Source organism: Eschrichtius robustus, chromosome 11 (assembly GCF_028021215.1).
Source record: "Eschrichtius robustus isolate mEscRob2 chromosome 11, mEscRob2.pri, whole genome shotgun sequence".
Taxonomy (NCBI): domain Eukaryota; kingdom Metazoa; phylum Chordata; class Mammalia; order Artiodactyla; family Eschrichtiidae; genus Eschrichtius; species Eschrichtius robustus.
The window spans coordinates 101,214,390-101,232,173 of record NC_090834.1 but is presented as its reverse complement, the minus strand read 5'-3'; the positions used below and the strand labels follow the sequence as shown (position 1 = coordinate 101,232,173).

Here is a 17,784-nt window from a genome sequence, read left to right as displayed (position 1 = left end):
GGGCCAGAGAGTTTAACTGACTTCTCAAAGTCACACAGCTGCTTATTGGTCAGGTTGCTGAGGCACTATTTCCGGGATCGTTTCTAGTGATTTTGATTTTGTGATTGTTGTTGCCAATTAACAGTGTCAATTTTGCTACCATACAACAAAACCCCATAGACCTTGTGACCTCTTAGAAAATGAACAGCCTATGTTGATGTGGATAAATTAGAAAGAGAGAGATTCAGGAAATCAGTCCATGGCCAATCTTTAGATCAACTATTCAGAAACAGAAAAATAGCTACAGAAAACAGCTAACCAGTAAGTTTTAGGTTCTGCTATTGGTTTAGGAAAGCTACTTGCTCTCTAGAAAGCCAAAGATTGTTTTTCAATATTGAGATGCTTGAAATATTTAAAATAAATTGAACCCCATGCTGTGATCAAGGGGCCAAATTCCCCCATGGTTTTTTGTCTCTAGTGTGAAACTTTTCCAAGAAACAGACTTAGGAAAAAGTTCAAAATGTGTGTCAATTAATTTAGAGAACTTCTAGAAGTTAACAAACATCCAGTAATTATGCTCTGAAAGAGGGAAGCTAAAAACATGACATTAAGAGAGTTTTTCACCCCTATTTTCTGAGTTACCATGGGAGTATGAGTCTGAAGGGAGAAGAGAAAAGAGGACTGGCCCAGGGGAAGGGGCTGTAAACTGGATGACTTTAGGCAAGTTCCTTCATCTCTATGGTTTGCAGTTCTACAGACATAAAATGACAGAACTGGACTAGATTATCTTTCATGTCCCTTCTCACTCTAACAATCTATGCGTCAAGGTCACTTAGACTTAAGTACCACACAAGCTATGATGATGATCATGATCACAATAATAATAATTGCCATTTATTGAGTACCTACCATGTGCCAGGCACTATACCAGACATTTTGCAGCCATTGTCTCTAATAGTCACAACAATCCTACAGGGCAAATTTTCTTTTTGAGCATTTTTTGTTTCCTCCCCAGCATCTATTTTCCTCTAGCCATGTCAAAACTACCCAGATTTTGCTTTGGAGAAACCACACCACCCCAATCCCAGCCATGCAATTTGGATGTTGTTGATCACCTAGAGGCAGGTTTTGATTGGTTTAAGCAGATGTACATAAACCACCCCTTGACTACAATATTAGTTAGGGGGTGGAAAGTAACCCAGACAGGAAGACAGGGAGGCATCTGAGGGAGTCACAGGAAAGAAGTGTACTCTATCTTGGGCAGAACATATCAGAAGTGACAGAAACATTTGCTTTAAATAGTTTTGAGTGGGTGTGTTTGTGAGGTCTAGAACTGCAACAACAACTTTGTGACAAAGAGGAATCATGAGCTTTCATGGGTAGCGGTAATATCTGAGCCACTGTATCAAGTCTCACTTGGAGCCTACCTTGCCTCTGGATGTTTTCAGTTACATGAGATAATGAACTCCATTACTTTTTTAAATACATGGAATAGGATTTTCTGTCGGTTGAATCATAAAGTGTTATAACTGGTACAATATTATTATTTTCCTCTTACTGTTCGAATTCTGAGTCTGAGAGAAGCCTACTACTTATGCAAGGTTACCCAATGCTATCTTATCTATAAGTCCCACCAAAAAATGTTGTGACAAAACTGAGACCAGGGAAATGAAAATACTAAAGTCCAAAAGTGAAGATGTATTTAAACCAAGTAATATACTCATAAACAGTATTCATGTTTATCTCTGCGAATTGTGTTATGTGTGTTTAGAATTCTTTATTATTGGTAGCTTCCAAGTGTTTCTGAAATATCTATAATATTTATATGAAAAAATCTTTTTTAAAAATAAATTATTCCTAAGATTCAGGAAACTCTCTACAAAATCAAATAAAAACGGCTGTGGGGAAAAAGGAAACAGAGAAATTTGTGACTCCCAGAGACATCGTAAATATAAACACCAGATTTGAAGACTATACTGTGCAAACTCAGGAAGGGAACAGGTTAAAATCTCATGGGATTCTTCATTATAAGTTCACACGACTGACAGTTTCCTACTACCCATACCTGTTTCTGGTAATTGCAGACTGGCAATAATATCAACCCCAATAGTCTCATGAATTCTCTGAGCTGCATCATTCTCTAACTTTAATTACACATTGAAAAGTAGATGCCAATTCTTGGAGAAATATTGCAGATCCCATATGGGATGACTTTCATACCCATGAGGAAAGGAAATTTCTGGAAAAAATTAATAGCACTGAGACACTATATTGCCATGACTAAAAATAAGCTTCAAAAAATGTTGAGTTTTAAAAGAAAACATAGCATAAGAAAAATTTAAAAATAAAAGAAAACATAGAATAATGGAGAGACTGCATCAGGAAAAAATAATGGTTTCAGATTCTATCTCTACCACTTAGTAGCTTTGTAACTTTAGACAATTTAGTTAACAGCTTTTTGTCTCAGTTTCTCATCTGTTGAATGGAGATAATAATACATGCCTTCAAGATTGTTAGAACGTGGAATGGAATAACCTGTGTTAAAATGTTTATCTAACACAATGCTTGATACATGATAAGTGTCCCATAAATGTTAATTAGGATTTTTAAATTATGTAGTAGGACTATTACCCAGTTTAATGTATAGGTCTTTGTGTCAAATTTTATAGGGGGAGTAACACTAAATTAAAAATCAAATCATATGATTGCTTATATGTGGAATCTAAAAAAAAATGGTACAAATGAACTTATTTACAAGACATAAATAGAGTCACAGATGTAGAAAACAAACTTATGGTTACCAGGGGGAAAAGGAAGGAGAGATAAATTGGGAGATTGGGATTGACATATACACACTACTCTATATAAAATAGATAGCTAATAAGGACCTACTGTATAGCACAGGGAACTCTACTCTGTACTCTGTAATGACCTATATGGGAAAAGAATCTAAAAAAGAGTGGATATTTGTATATGTATAACTGATTCACTTTGCTGTACACCTGAAACTAACACAACATTGTAAATCAACTCTACTCCAATAAAAATTATTTTTAAAAATCAAATCAGTAGCACCAAAAATAATTACAAATATTTCTTTTATGAAACAAAGTGATAAAAACATTTCTTCCTCCTTTTAGGTGACAGATACTCCTAATACTTTATTTCCTTTGCTCCTTTCTAATCCTGCCCAGAGGAAAATAGTCACCTTCCCAGACTCCCTTGCAGTTAGACGTGGCCATATGATCCAAGCCTGGTCAATAAAATGTAAGCAAAGGTAACTGGTGGAGCTTTTGGAAATTTCTTTAAAGAGCTCAAACTTAATTGGTGAGCCTAATTAGCACCTTGCTCTTCACCCTTTACTCTTCTCCCTTCCTTCTTTCTGCCTACAGTGTAAACATGCAACTAGACGAGCAGGAGCTATAACACTCTTGCAATCAACCCATGTCCACGGAATTAATAGGAATAGAAGAAAAAAAACTATATCTAAACAAAAGTACCATAAGAAATCTGAAAATGTGAATCAAAGTACTTCTGCTGATGAAAATGCCAAAAATTCTCCATTAAAAGTGCAACCCCAAAGTGAAAGATATCTGCAACATAGTACTCAAAGCCAAACTAAATATACTCAAACAGTAATGGATATGAAAATAAAACACTGAATCAGAAATACAAAAACTAAGAGCAGAAAAAGATTTTTTAAATGAGTGGGTGAAATGGGAGTTGATTAAACTCAGGAAAAAAATAAAAGGACAAAATCTTGTCAGTAATGAAAATTAAAGTACAAAAAGGAGAATATTCAAATGAAAATAGAATAAAAGGCATGAGAGTAAATCAGATAATCAACCAAAGGAAATAAAACAAGACTTAAAGAAGAAGTAAAAAGTGTCAGAGAGGAGGTAGAAATAAAAGTTAGACCAAGAGAGAAAGAGGTAGACATGGAAGTTAGACCAAGGAAGCCCAACATATATTATTGATGTACCTAAATAAATAAGATTAAAACAATGGAATAGAACCAATATTTAAAACTATAATCCAGGGAATTCCCTGGTGGCCCAGTGATTAGGACTCCGCATTCTTACTGCCGAGGTCCCCAGTTCAATCCTGGCTGGGGAACTAAGATCCCACAAGTCATGTGGCATGGCAAAAAAAACAAAAAACAAAAAAAAACCTATAATCCAAAAATACTCCGTAAGGACTTCCTTGGTGGCGCAGTGGTTAAAAATCCGCCTGCCAATGCAGGGCACACAGGTTTGAGCCCTGGTCCAGAAAGATCCCACATGCCGTGGAGCAAACAATCCCGTGCTCCACAACTCCTGAGCCCATGTGCCACAACTACTGAAGTCCACGCTCCTAGAGCCCGTGCTCCGCAACAAGAGAAGCCACCGCAATGAGAAGCCTGTGCACTGCAACGAAGTGTAGCCCCCGCTCACCACAACTAGAGAAAGCCCGTGCGCAGCAACAAAGACCCAACGCAGCCAAAATAAATTAATTAATTAAATAAATAAAAAAAAAAATACTCCATAAGTTCTTAAAATACCTGAATGTACACATTAAAAGGATACACTGGATACCAGGGGAAAATGACGTAGAACAGTCAACCCCAAGTCATATTCTAGTAAAACTATGAGATATTAAAGATAAAGAAAGAAATCTGCAAGAATTCTAGGCAAAATGATGAAATAACTTACAAAAGCGGAGAATTCCAGTGGTGCTCAACCTCCCAAAAACAGCATGCAGAGCAAGGCAACTGTGTAGCAACATTTTAAAGAAAATCAAGAAAGTATAAACCAGAATCTTATACCCAGCCAAGTAGTTCTTCAATAAACAAAAGTATAAAAAACAGTTTTAATCATGCAATAACTCAGTAAATAGTGTACATAAGTACCCTTTATGAGGAATCTACTACATGATGAGCTTCATCCAACCAAAAGATGACTGCACCGGGATGATGACAAACCCCCACAAGATCTGGTTTTGAAGCCCAGTGGGGATTAATTTCAGGAGAGCCAGAGGGCTATAGGAAACAGAGACTTAACTTCTTAAAGGGTGAACACAAAATCTCACATGATGCAAGACCCAGGGCATAAGCAGTAATTTGGAAGAAGCCTGGATCAAACCCACCTGCTGATCTTGGAGAACCTCCCAGAGAGGCAGAGGGAACTGGAGCTCACCCTGGGGAGACAGGCAGTAGCAGCAGCCATTTCAGGGAGCCTGTTCTACCATGAGGACACTGGTGCTGGCAAGTGCCATTTTGGAATCCTTCCTCTACTAGCTTCTTAGTGCTGGGACTCTGACCTACCTGCCACCAGCACCGGGACATCCCAAACCACACAGCTAGCGAGGTGAGGACACAGCCCCACCCAAAAGCCGATGAGCTGCCTTAGGACCCCATGAGCCTCTGCTACCCAGGGACCTGGCCCCTCCCACCAGAGGACCCAGGTCATCCCCCTTCACAAGTGAACCAGAATTAGCCCCAACTACTGGGGCCCTGTAGCCAGCCATCAGAATTTGGCTACACCCACAAGTGGGCAGACATCAACTCTGCGACCCCCCAGGCCCTGTCGCCAGAGACCCCAGGACCTGGCTCCATCCACCAGCAGGCTGGCACTAGCTTCGGGAACCCCTGCGCCCAGGCCCCACCCACCAGCAGGCCAACACCAGCGAGACACCTTGGAACCCTCAGTCGGCCACACCAAGATCTGGCCCCACTCACCAGAAGGCTGTCACCAGCTCTGGGACACAAAAGACCCCAGAGCCAGCTGTGTCATGAACTGGCCCTGCCCATCAGTATATGAACGCTAGATCCAGGAAAGCTGGCTGCACAACCAGCCACCCTGGTAACTGGCTCTACCCACTAGCGGGCCAGCACTCGTCCCAGAATTCCTCACAGGTCTGCAGCCATCCACCTTGTGACCCAGCCCAGCCAACAGCAGTCTGCAGCCTACACACAAGGCAGGGCATGGCAATCAACCACACATGGCGACAGCCGCAGCTACAGGACGATGCATGGTAGTCAGCCCACCACAAGAGAAAAGCCCATGCAGCCCGCATAGGGGGCATCCCTAGAGAACATACATGTGGTAATCAGAGGGGAATGCACTTATATATGTTGCTATACATAATCTCATGGTAATCACAAACCAAAAATCTATAATAGATACTCAAAAAAGAGAATGTAATTCAAACCTAACACTAGAGATAGTCATCAAATCACAAAGGAAGAGAGCAAAAGAAGGAGAAAGGAATGAAAAATGACTACACAAAACAACCACAAGACAACTAACAAAATGGTAATAAATACATAACTATCAATAATTAATATAAATGGACTAAATGTTTCAGTCTAAAGGAATAGAGCAGCTGAATGAATTGAAAAAGCAAGGCCCATATATAGGCTGCCTACAAGAGACTCACTTCAGATCTAAAGACACACACAGACTGAAAGTGAGGGAATGGAAAAAGGTATTCCATGCAAATGGAAATCAAAAGAAAGTGTGAATAGCAATGCTTATATCAGACAAAATACACTTTAAAAGACTGTAATAAGAGACAAAGAAGGAGAATACATAATGATCAGGGATCAATCCAAGAAGAAGATATAGAAATTATAAATATATATATACCCAACATAGGAGCACCTAAATACATAAAGCAAATGTTGACAAAAAGGAAGTGGAAGCTTGTTCTCAATCTCCCTTGCCTATTTCCTTCCTCTCCTCACCCCACCCCTCTGGCAACCACCAGTTTGTTCTCTGTATCTATGACTCTGTTTCTGTTTTGCTATGCTTGTTCACCTGTTTTGTTTATTATTTTGCTCTATAAGAGAGAAGGGTCTGTTTGAGGCTTTGTGCTTTTCCCACAGTGCCAACTGTTCTCCTCATCCAGGCTTGTATCTCCTGTTTCCTGCCCTGTCCCCAGTATTTCTCATGAGCACCCAGGGGAGGTCCCCATTAAGAAGATCCTCGGGTGAGATGTGACAGGGTAAGAGAGTGTCATGGACATATATACACTACCAAATGTAAAATAGATAACTAGTGGGAAGCAGCCGCATAGCACAGGGAGATCAGCTCGGTGCTTTGTGACCACCTAGAGGGGTGGGATGGGGAGGGTGGGAGGGAGGGAGATGCAAGAGGGAAGAGAAATGGGAACATATTGTATATGTATAACTGATTCACTTTGTTATAAAGCAGAAGCTAACACACCATTGTCAGGCAATTATACTTCAATAAAGATGTTTAAAAAAAAAAAAAAAAGAAGATCCTCCAAGTGAGCATGAACTCCTCTTGTGACTGTGGCTCTCAGGCATTCTATACTCTCATGCTAACCCACATTTAGCCTTTAGGCAATTTTTTTATTTAGTTATATCTTTCTTATCCACCTACGTGGCTCTTGGCATTTCTTCCATCAGTGCTTTCCCAGTGAGCCAGTACTTGTGTTCCATCTCTGCTTGAACTAGTCTGTGTTTACCTATATTTCAGGATATTTGGTTACTCTGCAACCTCAACTCTCTGAAAAGTACAAAAAGAATTATGAATTTGTAATTTATATAATTTATCTAGATTTTTTCTGTTGATAGGCTAGGAACAACACCCTTTCCAGTTTCCTACATCCTAGGCAAAAGTAGAAAATCTAGAATGAAATTCAAAGTGTAGCGTAGGTCCCCAACACTGAAAATTAGAAAGCATTTAGGAAGCATTTAGAGAAATTAAAGAAGACCTGAATAAAGTGAGGGATATAACATTTAACATTCAACTCTATAAGATTCAAGATTATTAAAATGCCAAATGTACCCTATTTGATGAACAGATTCATGATAATCCCAAATAAAATTCTAAAAGTTACTTTTGTGAAAATTTACAAGCATATTTCATAATGTAAATGAAAACACAAAAGGCCAAAAATCGCTAAACCACCTTTGAATAAGATCAGAGTTGGTGGACTTACACTACTGATGCTCAATAGTTATTACAAGATTGCAGTTATTAAAACAGATATTGAGGCAAAGATAGACATTAGACCAACAGTGTAGTATAGAAAGTCCAGAGGCGCACAGGTACATATGTGGACATTTGCTTTATTACAAATGCTCACGGAAGAGCCATGAGTAAAGGACAGGCTTTACGATAAGTAGAGTTGATTCAGTTGGATATCCGTATAAAAAAAAAAGTATCTTGGACCCTCCCTCACAGAATACTCAAAACATCATTGCAAGGGGATTTTAGATCTAAATTTGAATAGTAAAACAATAAAGCATCTAGATATTAATGTAGGGGACTATCTTTATAAATTTCAAATAGGGAAGGATTTCTTAAAGAGGACACAAGTAGTACTACTGTCTTATCCTTTAGGGTTGGTAAAACAAAATATCATAGACTGGGTAAGTTATAAATAACAGAAATTTATTTCTTACAGTTCTGAAGGCTGGGAAATCTAAGATCAAGGCACCAGAAGATTCAGTGTCTGGTGAAGACCCACTTCTTGGTTCACAGAAAGCATTCTGCTGGGTCTTGACATAGTGGAAGGGATGAGCTAGTCCTCTGCGGTCTGTCAACGGGGGCTCCACCCTTATGACATAATCACCTCTCAAAGGCAACACCCTCAGTACCATCACATTGGGGGTTAAAACTTCATATATGAATTTTGAGGGACCAAAAAACATTCAGTCCACAACAACTATCATAATGGAAAAGATCAAAAAATTATATTATGTTAAATTAAGAACTTCTATTCCTCAAAATATACCATTAAATGAGAAAAAGCAAGTTATAAAATTGGGAGAGAAGATGACATAGATGTAGAGATAGAAGTAGGGACAGAGACAGAGATATAGGTCTGGCAAGGGAATTTTACCCAGATTATGTAAAATCCAGATTATATAAAAAGGACTTCTACAGATCAATAACAAAAGATAGGTAACCTAAAAATGGACCAAAAAAACAGGAATTCGTACAAAAACCATCAAAATGGCATGAAAGTCATGAAAAAGTGTTCACCCTTAGCAAAATTCCAATTTGAAACAATAAAATACACAGACTTTCAAATATAGTTACCTCTTGGCATTTAAGGGTAAACAATGGGGTGGGCTTGGGAATGCACACACAGAAAGATGCAAGTTATTCATAATGTCTAACACTTGGATTACATTTTGGTTCACAGGTATTTATATATTAAACTAATTAATTAATTAATACTGAATAGGTCATGTACGGAACAATGACGATAGCCTCAGTACAACAGTCCTGATTACTTCAAATCAATTCAACTGAGGCCCTAAAAACAAAACCAAGCAATGCACATAAAGTGCATTATAATAATGCACTTATAACGCACTTATAATAATGCAGGACACATAGTATTTGACCAGTGGAATCCATTGTTATTAGTTTAAGGAATGGGTATAAGACAGGAAATTCAGGGTGACCATAAAAACCAGGGAAATCTATTCTGAAAAGCCTTCTCCCAAGTGGGTCCCCACATTGACCAATGCAGTCGGGAAAGTTACATGTACCTTTAGTCAGAACTTTCAACAGCGGAAACAACACAGAAGCCTCAAGGGAGCTCATTACTCAGGAGAGCAACAGAGAGCACAGCAACATCTGGGTATCAGGGGGCTTTACTTTCTCCTTCTCAAGCCATAGAATATGGATTTGAAAGAGCTTTAAACCAGGACTCTTGACTGAAGTTACACTGGGCTGAGGAGCAACTCTGGATCTCAGGGAGAGAGTAAGTCAACCTTCGGAATGCTCTCAAAGACGCTTGTTTCTCCCTTATTTACCCTCTGTCCTTCCTGTTTACTGAGCACCTGCCAAGAACCTAATAAAGTAAAACTTATCTTTGTTTCAGGCACCAAAACAAATAACCTTTGCTTTGTGACCAAGGCAGCAGTTCTAAGGAATAAGTGGGGACAGACTATTTTCCAAAGCAACATACATATGCTCTCACCTACAGAAATCTAAGACTTTTGGAATAGGAATTGTGTTTGGAGGAGTCATAGCTGGAAAGAGGATTCATAGGACCCAGAAGTAGGAAAATGATGGGAAGATTTTCATACTCTCCAGGTAAGTAAAGTCACTTTTATCACCTTTCTTCTTTGCCTTATATTTCCTATCTTCATGATTTGCAGGGTAAAAATAACTAACATTTCTCAAGTACTTCCTGTGGAACAGATACTATGCTAAGCTTTATGGACATTAGCTGTTTTAATTCTTACACCAATTCTATGAGGCAGGAACTATTAAATCCCTACTTTACAGGTGAGGGCAATGATTAAGCAAATAAAATTACTTGCTTAAAGCCACATTCCTGGTAATTGCTGGGGCCAGAGGTAGGAAATCCAGCTCTATCTGATAGAATTTGTGCTTTTAGCAAGTATTCTATGCTAGACAATGGGCAGGGCTAAATCCAGGCCATCTAGAAAGATTCATAAACCAGAAACTCTCATTTCCTTTCTCCCTCTCTCCCTCCCTCCTGCTAAGTTTACTCAGAACCTAATGTACTCGCTAGTCAAGTCAAGAGTCAAACTGCTGGGGATCCACACAGTCTAATGAGGGAGACCCACAAGTAATTTAAAAGATGATGGTTTAAGTATTATGATGGAAATAAACAGAGGATACCTAAAGGGGTCAAGAAATGCCTCTGCTGCAGACTCTTGAAAAGCCACCTCTTTCCGGAAAAATCTGATGACATATTTTTTCAGGGATTCAGCATCTGGTCAAGGCAGTGGAATTTAGCATTTGGTGAAACCTAAAGCCTCATCCATTAGGCCTTGCCTCCTTTCTTATTCGACTACAGGTTGAAAGGATCTTCCACAATGTAGAATAATCCACACCTAGTCCCAGCACCACATGGCAGTTAACAGTTGGGGGAGGGAAGGTGAGACAAAGGATCCCAGGAGTCCCAGACTCTGGCAAGATAATGGGAATGTTTGAATACACTTCTTCACAATCTGAACCATTTTCTAAGACTGTGCCTGTCCTACAACAGAAACTACTGTTTGGTTATAAAGCCCGTGGGTCTACCAAGGGCACAGATATCAGGACTCCACTAACTTATTACAGAATATTGGTATCTATCTTGGTTAATTATATTTTGTTTGAATTAAAGTAGCAATTCCTGTCCCAGAGACCCTAGAACAGTAAAGAAGAACACAAACCTATTATCAATATTTTTAAAAGGCCAATGGAATTTGTACGTTTAAATGATAGAATGTAGCACAGGCTAAGAGAATATATTACGGTTGAATCTCTGTTCCACCAATGACTAGCTATGTGACTGTGGATAAACTTAGTTTACCTTTCTGAGTTTTATTCCTTATGTCAATAATGGGACTAGTGCTACATACTTCATAGAGTGACAAGAATTAAAGTAGATAATATGATCAAGCACTGAGACAAGGGCCTAATCCTTAGAACAGCACTGTGGAATAGAAATAGAATACAAGCTACACTGTCATTTTAAATGTTTTAAAAGCCACATAAAAAGCAAAAGATACAGGTGGAATTTGTCTTAGTAATATTTAATCATATTTTGTTTAACCCAATTATGCAAATTTTTATGATGTCAAAATACTTTATATCATTTTAGTTTTTTAACTTAAATTTAAATAAATTGAAACTTCAGTTTCTTAATCACACTATCCACACTGCAAGTGCTCAGTACCCACAGTGAGCTACCATATCCCATACAGCAGACAAAGTAGGCACTAATCTAATTACTGTAAGGAGAGGTGGGAACAAAACATGGCTCCAGCAGACCAGGAATTGATAGATACCAGGAAACTACTGGTAATTTTATTAATCTGATCATGCTTTCTCTTTATGTAAAAAAAAATCCTAATTTTTTTTTAGAGACATGAATACTGAAGCAATAAAAGTTGAAATGATATGATTTGCATTAAAATACTTTGGAACCAAAAAGAAATGAAAAAGAGAGATGAAACAAATGTAGTAAAACATTAGTCATTTTTAATCTGAATAACAGATATATGAGCACTTATTATCTCCATTTCGTGTTTATTTGAAATTTTTCACACTGAAATGTAAGAACTGGGAATCTAGTTGGAAAAATCAAAAGGCGTAATTCAGTGAGTGCTTCCCTTATGCTGGGCTAGGTTTGGTATTTGAAAAATTCTCTGAAGCAGTCAGTCACATTTCCATTTGAAGGATGAAGAAACCAGAGTTCAAAAAGTTTAAATGACTTGCCAAATTAATGGAAGCAGTATTTGTACTGAAGCAGTACAAAAATAGATACATATTGTCCCAACCTTCACACATCTTTTGGTTCAAAAGAATACAGAAATCATGAAAGAAACTACATTCAATGACAGTGATTCTTTGTATTAAAAATATCATCTCAGATTTCATGATATAACATTAAAGCTGGAGGAGACCCTGGTGTTCATGTAGAGTCAACCCATTGACCAAAGAAACTAGGTCTCACTGAAGATAAGTAACTTGCCCCATTATCTCACAGTTGGTCACTGTCAGAGGGACATCTAAACCTACCTTAGCATTGTTACCTCCCATATCCTATAACAACTAATGTCAACTAGAATCTGAAGTCTTGAGTATCTTGCAAATGGTATTTCCTTCTTGTGAAGCCTCTGTGCATTTTCCCCAACTTTTAAACATATAAGGAGTGACAAAAAAAAAAAAAAAAAAAAAGGAAATTCCCAGAATAATCTAATATGTGATAAAGCCAATCAGGGTGATTGATAGTAATTTGGGAGGCCAAAGAGCTACATAAAAGGCTAGTTACATGCCAGGTCTGGCTCAAAGTTGTACATTTGAAGACATATACTTATGATCACAAATGTCTGTGTGATAGGTTCCATGTATCAACTGGCACATAGGAAAAAAGCATCCTGGAGTTGAGAGAGAGGAGGTTATCACTTGGAATCTCGATTTAAAAGGAAGATATAATTTAAATTCTCAAGCAACAATGATTCAGATAACTGATTATTAAGTGGAGAGCCTAGTCTCCATGCCTAAATATATTTAAAGTCCATTAATTTTTCTTCTCTTTCCTCTTTCTTACTCCATCCCTCAGTCAATTTCTGGTCATTTTAAGAAACAGACTATACCAAAACCAAAACCTCAAGGGAGAAGTTTTGTAAATAATTGTTTAGAAATAATAACAATAATGTTATGGTATCATGTGCCCAAATCTAATTGTCCTTTATATTTTTTTTCCAACAGGTAAAGTCACACAATGTTTCTCTCTTGTGACCTGCCCAGATTCCATGGAAAATAATGTCACTGAATTTATCCTCATGGGTCTTTCCCAAAATAAGGAAGTACAGCAACTATGCTTCTTTTTGTTCCTACTCTTTTATATGATCCTCATGACTGGAAATTTTTTCATTATAATAACTATTCAAAGGAGCTCCAATCTCAACTCTCCAATGTACTTCTTCCTTAGCTTCCTATCCTTTGTTGACATCTGCTATTCCTCTGTTACAGCCCCCAAGCTGATTATTGACTTTCAAGCCAAGGTCAAGAGAATCTCTTTTGATGGTTGTATGGTCCAGCTCTTTTTTGTCCATCTGCTTGGCTGCACAGAGATCTTTATCCTCACAGTGATGGCCTATGACAGGTACATGGCCATCTGTAAGCCTCTACGCTATTTGACCATCATGGACTGGAAATTCTGCTCCATATTGGTGGTGTTCTGTTGGTTAGGAGGCTTTGTGCATACTTTTATCCAGACCGTGCTCACTGTACAACTCCCTTTCTGTGGCCCCAACCTGATCGACCACTACTTCTGTGACGTCCACCCTTTACTGAAGCTGGCTTGCACAGACACGTATGTGGTGGGGCTCATTGCAATGGCCAACAGTGGCATGATTTCACTGAGCTCCTTTGTCATTCTTGTGGGCTCTTACACGGTCATCTTGCTTTCCTTCAAGACTCACTCATCAGAGGGGAGGCGCAAGGCTCTGTCCACATGCGCTTCCCACATCACTGTGGTAATATTATATTTTGTCCCCTGCATCTTCATCTACCTGAGACCTTCCACCACTTTTCCTGAGGACAAGATGGTGGCTGTATTTTACACTGTCATCACACCCATGTTGAATCCTCTGATCTACAGCCTGAGAAACACGGAGGTGAAAAAAGCAATGAAGGGACTGTGGATCAAGAGGTTGTTGGGCAGAACAACCTGGGGATTGATACAGCCTCCGTTGTAACAGTTTCCAAAAGGGTTACTGGGAATTAGTCAGTCACTAGCCCTTAATCCTATCACACAAATAAATAATTGAATATCATATAAAGAGTCTTGGATTTGAAGTCTAACGATCTAGTTTAGAAGGTAGCAATCACCAGTAGTTTGACTTTAGTGATATTCTAAAGATACTCTGGTATCTGATAAGAGATATTCCCTACTGGGAGCCCTGAGTGGATTAAACATTTGTACAGGGAAATCTGACACCAAACACAGTCTATTTTGTAACAGAGAGTACTATTGCCTCTGAGCAATGCCTCTAAATGATGTGGTATGTCAGGTATACATATATTCCAATAAAGGAATGATACCAAAAACAAATGCTGAAGTTGATTTCGCTATCTTTGCCTTGCCTGTTTCCACATCTGTTAAATGGATTGAAGCTACTTTTCCCACCACTTCCCAGGGTTATATAGAGAATCAAATGAGATGGAAGTAGAGGTGAAAGCATTTTGTCAGTGGCAGGAACTGCATTCATTGATGTTATTGTTGTTACCATAACCTTGGCAACTCCAGACATCTAGATAACCCTCATTTAAAGAATTTGATTTGGGGTTGAGGGGTTTTTCTCACATGATCGTTACTAAACAGTTCATAGATGGGAATTATTTATGTTGATATTACAGTACAAGCTATACTGGGCTCAGAATGTTTAAAAATATGCTCACCTATAGTGAGGGCTATCTGAGTCAAGGAAAGGGTTTATAGTGGTTGCTGGGGTGAGCCACACAGACCCCCTTCAGGATGGAGGTACTCATTCCCTCAGTTGCCAGGAGGGATGGCTGCTCATAGCTCACTGTTCATCCTTCTCCAGATAATACCTCCCCCCAGGGCAGTACCAATATCATGTCCTCCTCCTCCAGCAGGCTACAGCCAGGAATGGTCAATGTGGTGATAAAAAGACCAGGGCCTCTTGCCTCAACTTGAAACAACTGTGAAGGGCCATCCCAGCTCTAAAGCTCCTTGTGGGACCATCTAAGATCTTTTTTGTTACTGTATCATGGTTCAACTTCTCCCCTCTGCCCAATTCTGCTTCCTTCATTCTTTTACAGACGTTGATATTGGGAGCACTTCCCAAGAATTTTTTACACACAAATTCAATCTGAGAGATGTTGCCTAGGGAACTCAACCTTTGACATAGATTTATAGTAAAGGGGGAAAATATATGCAAATATTAAAATAATCAAAATTATTTTTGCATGACTTGAAGAGAGTTCTACCTTCTGAGCAGGTTTACCTAACTTGTTTAACAATATCATGAATAGATAAAAATGTACAGTTTAAATCTTGAACTACCAGTGCAACGAACATAGCACTTGATTTTTATGTGGCTGCCTAACACCCTCATAACCTCTCGTCATTGAAACCCAAGAATTTGAAAAGTTCTGAGTGAGTGATCTTCTTTTCTTTTCTCTCCTGATGAGTAAGGAAGTAAACCCTGGCTTCCTTTAAGCACTGAATGGAGACTTTAAAATTTCAAGAAGTGTGCTCCAAAAAGCACTGAGCCTCCTGGGGCGCAGAGCCTGGAGTAGGGGCCCCACATGCCCTTGTTAAGGGCATAACAGGCTCTGGGTCAGTTTAGGACTATTTGAGCGGCTACAGAAGCAGGGACTGTAGCAATTGTTGTATGCTGGTTATTTCTACCCTCGCTTTTTTCTACTACCTTATATCAAGAGCACAGTAGTAGCTAATATTTTAGGATTCACATGAGATAATGATTGAATTGACAACATCCACAGAACTATGACTAAGCCCCCTGTGTAGAGAACATAAACTATAGACCAAATGAGGACCAGGGTAGATACTGAGAGGCATGAGGTTGGACTCCTGAACATCCTCTGTACTCCAGAACCACTCTCCACTCTGATGCACCATGGTCTATGTCCTCTGCGGTGACCTTCATGGACTGCTTCAGTGGGTTCCTCTACTGTAATAAAGAAAAAGAAAACTAAGAGACATCATTCCCTGGATCTTCCTGTCACATTTTTACTTGTCTACCAAACTGTTGTTTGCTTCAACAAGTCTCAAGACTTGTAACATTTAGTGTCTCTGATTGTTTGCCAATGAGATTGCTATTGCTTTCAACAATGACCCTGGGCATGAAATTTTCCTCACTCTGCTCCAAATAAAGAGAGTCAACTCTCTCCAGAAGTGGAGATGCCTGTCCTTATAGATTGATGCTCTGCCGTGATAGAACTTCTACACCATGTAACTGGAGGGGGAGTGGATGGGGCAGCCTGAGTATAAAATGCCCACAGACTCCCATTCTTCTTTCCAAGGTTGGGTAAATTTTCTCGAATAAACTTCTCAATTTGTTGTATACTTCTGGTCAATATCCAGAGTTTTTGAATCATTATTTTTGACAATTTTGTCCAGTTTTATTGTTGCTTCTTAGAGATAGATTTTATGAGCTCCTTATTCAGCTATTATGGAAGTTCCACCTTCACAAACCTTATTTTTAATAGTAAAACATTACAAGCAAATATCAAAACATACTGAAATTTTAAATAATGAAATTAGGAAATCATTGGTGCATGGATAGGCATAAAGTACAGCAAAATATTAACTCAAATGTATCTTGCTCCCATGTGGTATAAAAATATCCAGGAGTTCCTGCTAGTCCCAAGGAGGAGGTGAAAGGTGGCTGAAAGTCGGGGGAACTTCTTTGGGGGCTATGATGTAGAGATAACTCTATGACAGGGGCTGCAGGACCAACAGCCTAAGCCAGGGGCCATATGGAGGATATGGCTGAGATTCAGAGTTGTATAGCCAAGATGAGCCCAAACCAGCAAAGGAGAATGAGGAATTGCTACCCATACTATATAATAACTCCTATAAATCAATAAGAGACATTTTAAGACACAAAGCTTATGAAAAGACAATTTATAGAAGAAAAATGTAAGCAGCCAATAAAATATGAAAACTTTTTCAACTCACCAGTAATCAGGAAAATATAAATTGCTTTAAAATGCATCATTTTTTACCATCAGTTTGGTAAAAATGTAAAAGGTTGATAATGTCCATCACTGGTAGAGTGTGGGAAAGTAATATCCTCATATACTGTTGGTGGGAATGTAAGCTAGTAACTGGAGCAGGGACCACTCACTGTCTTCCCTCCTATAGGCACACAGCTAGACCACATTGCTGACCACTGCTGTAGTTAGGAGTGAACATAATCAAGTTCTCTCCAATAGAATGTGAGAAGTGATGTGGACCACTTTCAGCCCTGACCACTAGAAGCCTCTCATGAACACTCTCCACGCTCTTTCCTCTTCCACTGCCTGGATGCAGATAATGCTGAGTCTTAATAGATGTCTGTGATGGTTAATTCTATGTGCCAACTTGACTGAGCCACGGGATGCCAAATACCTGGCTAAACATTATTTCTGGGTTTGTCTGTGAGGATGTTTCTGGAAAAGATTAACATTTGACTCAGTAGACTGAGTAAAGCAGATTTCCCTGCACCATGAGGATGGGTATCATCCAATCCATTGAGGGCCTGAATAGGACAAAAAAAGCAGAGGAAGGGAGAATTCAGTCTCTCTGCCTGACTTGAGCTGAGCTATTGGTCTTCTCCTG

The 17,784-nt window shown here is 39.0% G+C and overlaps 1 protein-coding gene across 1 annotated transcript; it reads left to right on the top strand.

Annotated features, from left to right (window-relative positions):
• Nucleotides 1–13,222: 13,222 nt before the first annotated feature.
• LOC137772262 (olfactory receptor 4S2-like) lies at nt 13,223–14,170 on the top strand. Its single transcript, XM_068556120.1, has one exon. It carries the CDS (start codon nt 13,223–13,225, stop codon nt 14,168–14,170), a length of 948 nt encoding a protein of 315 aa, XP_068412221.1.
• The last annotated feature ends 3,614 nt before the right edge of the window (nt 14,171–17,784 follow it).

Coding starts and splice junctions, on each gene's coding strand:
- LOC137772262 (XM_068556120.1), top strand. CDS start 13,223: ATGGAAAATAATGTCACTGAATTTATCCTCATGGGTCTTTCCCAAAAT.